Source organism: Myotis davidii, unplaced genomic scaffold, assembly GCF_000327345.1.
Source record: "Myotis davidii unplaced genomic scaffold, ASM32734v1 scaffold609, whole genome shotgun sequence".
Taxonomy (NCBI): Eukaryota; Metazoa; Chordata; class Mammalia; order Chiroptera; family Vespertilionidae; genus Myotis; species Myotis davidii.
Window position 1 is genome coordinate 1,042,604 of NW_006300164.1, and position 1,199 is coordinate 1,043,802.

The 1,199-nt window shown below is 65.3% G+C and overlaps 1 protein-coding gene across 1 annotated transcript in view; it reads right to left on the reverse strand.

Moving 5' to 3' along the window:
- The window catches only part of ENTPD8 (ectonucleoside triphosphate diphosphohydrolase 8), a gene marked incomplete at its 3' end in the record, with an annotated part of 4,858 nt that overhangs the window by 3,258 nt on the left and 401 nt on the right, over positions 1-1,199 (reverse strand). Inside the window, 1 exon segment of the mRNA XM_015572350.1 lies at positions 193-460. Within this exon segment, the coding sequence (XP_015427836.1) occupies positions 193-460 (268 nt within the window).

Consider the following 1,199-nt stretch of genomic DNA (forward strand, 5'->3'; position numbering starts at 1 on the left):
TGGGAGTCCCACGGCGCCTTTGTAAGGCCACATGGTAGGCCAGGGCCACCTGCCTGCCCCTCCCCGTTGTCCTGGCAGCTGGCCCTGTGGACCCCTCCCAGGACCCCACCTCCCACTCTCCTGCCTCCTCTCAGGGCCACCCCAGGCCTCTCCCAGGCGGGGTTCCTCCCTGGGCCCTGAAGTCAGGCCTACCCAGAAAGGCACAGGTGACCTGCACCCCGATGGACGAATGAGGTCGCTGGGTCCCGGGAAGCGTGTCTCCTCTACAGGACCTGAGGGGCAGTTAGCAGAGACCGGGTTTGTGTGGGAAACGCAGCCTCGGCTTCTGCCTTCTGAGCTGAAAGGTTTTATTTCGGCCCCTGACGCCACCACACCCCGGCAGCAGCCTGGCTGACCCGGAGGGCAGGGCCTCAGCTGCTGCTCACCAGGGTCACCCAGAGCCTCCAGCCAGCTGGCACCGCTGCCCGGGGAAACCTGATCTCAGAGTCAGCAGCACTTTGGGGTCCCCGTGATTTTGTGTTGTATCATCTATTCCCCCAGGAAGGCAAACACAGCTAGTGTGGTGTGCTCCGTTCAGACTGTGCCAGCAGGGAGCAGGGAGCAGGGAGCAGGGAGGAGGGAACAGGGAGCAGGGAAGGGGGAGCAGGGAGCAGGGAGGAGGGAGCAGGGAGCAGGGAGGAGGGAAGGGGGAGGAGGGAGCAGGGAGGCAGGCTGCCTCTGTCCTCTCCTGCCACAGTCCTGACCAGCCCTAATGGGGTGCTGACAGCTGGCGGGCTGTCTGCTGTGTGGCTCTGATGCCACTTTAAGGAGGGAAGACGGAGGCCCAGAGGAAGCAGGTGCTGCTTGGGCTGCAGTGAGGCCAGGCCTGGCCACGGCTCAGAGACAAGCAGGTGACAGGTCAGAGCCCGGGACCCAGGACCCCATGTCACACCCCATCTCCAGGGGATACAGCATTGAACACCCAGTGGGCGGGCAAAGAGAATGGGCCGACTCCCCAGAGTCAGGAGAGCCCCAGGCCGGTCAGCACCCTCCTAGGACTGGTAAGGCCCCCTCAGACCAGGACAGTCCCTCCGGACTGGTCAGCACCCCGGGACTGGTGGGCCCCTCACCTGAGCTGGCGGCAGCAGGAGGAAGCTGGACGGCTGTCCCTCAGGCGCCTGCAGCTGTGGCCCTGCCTGTCCCCTCCCCACCCCGTTAGT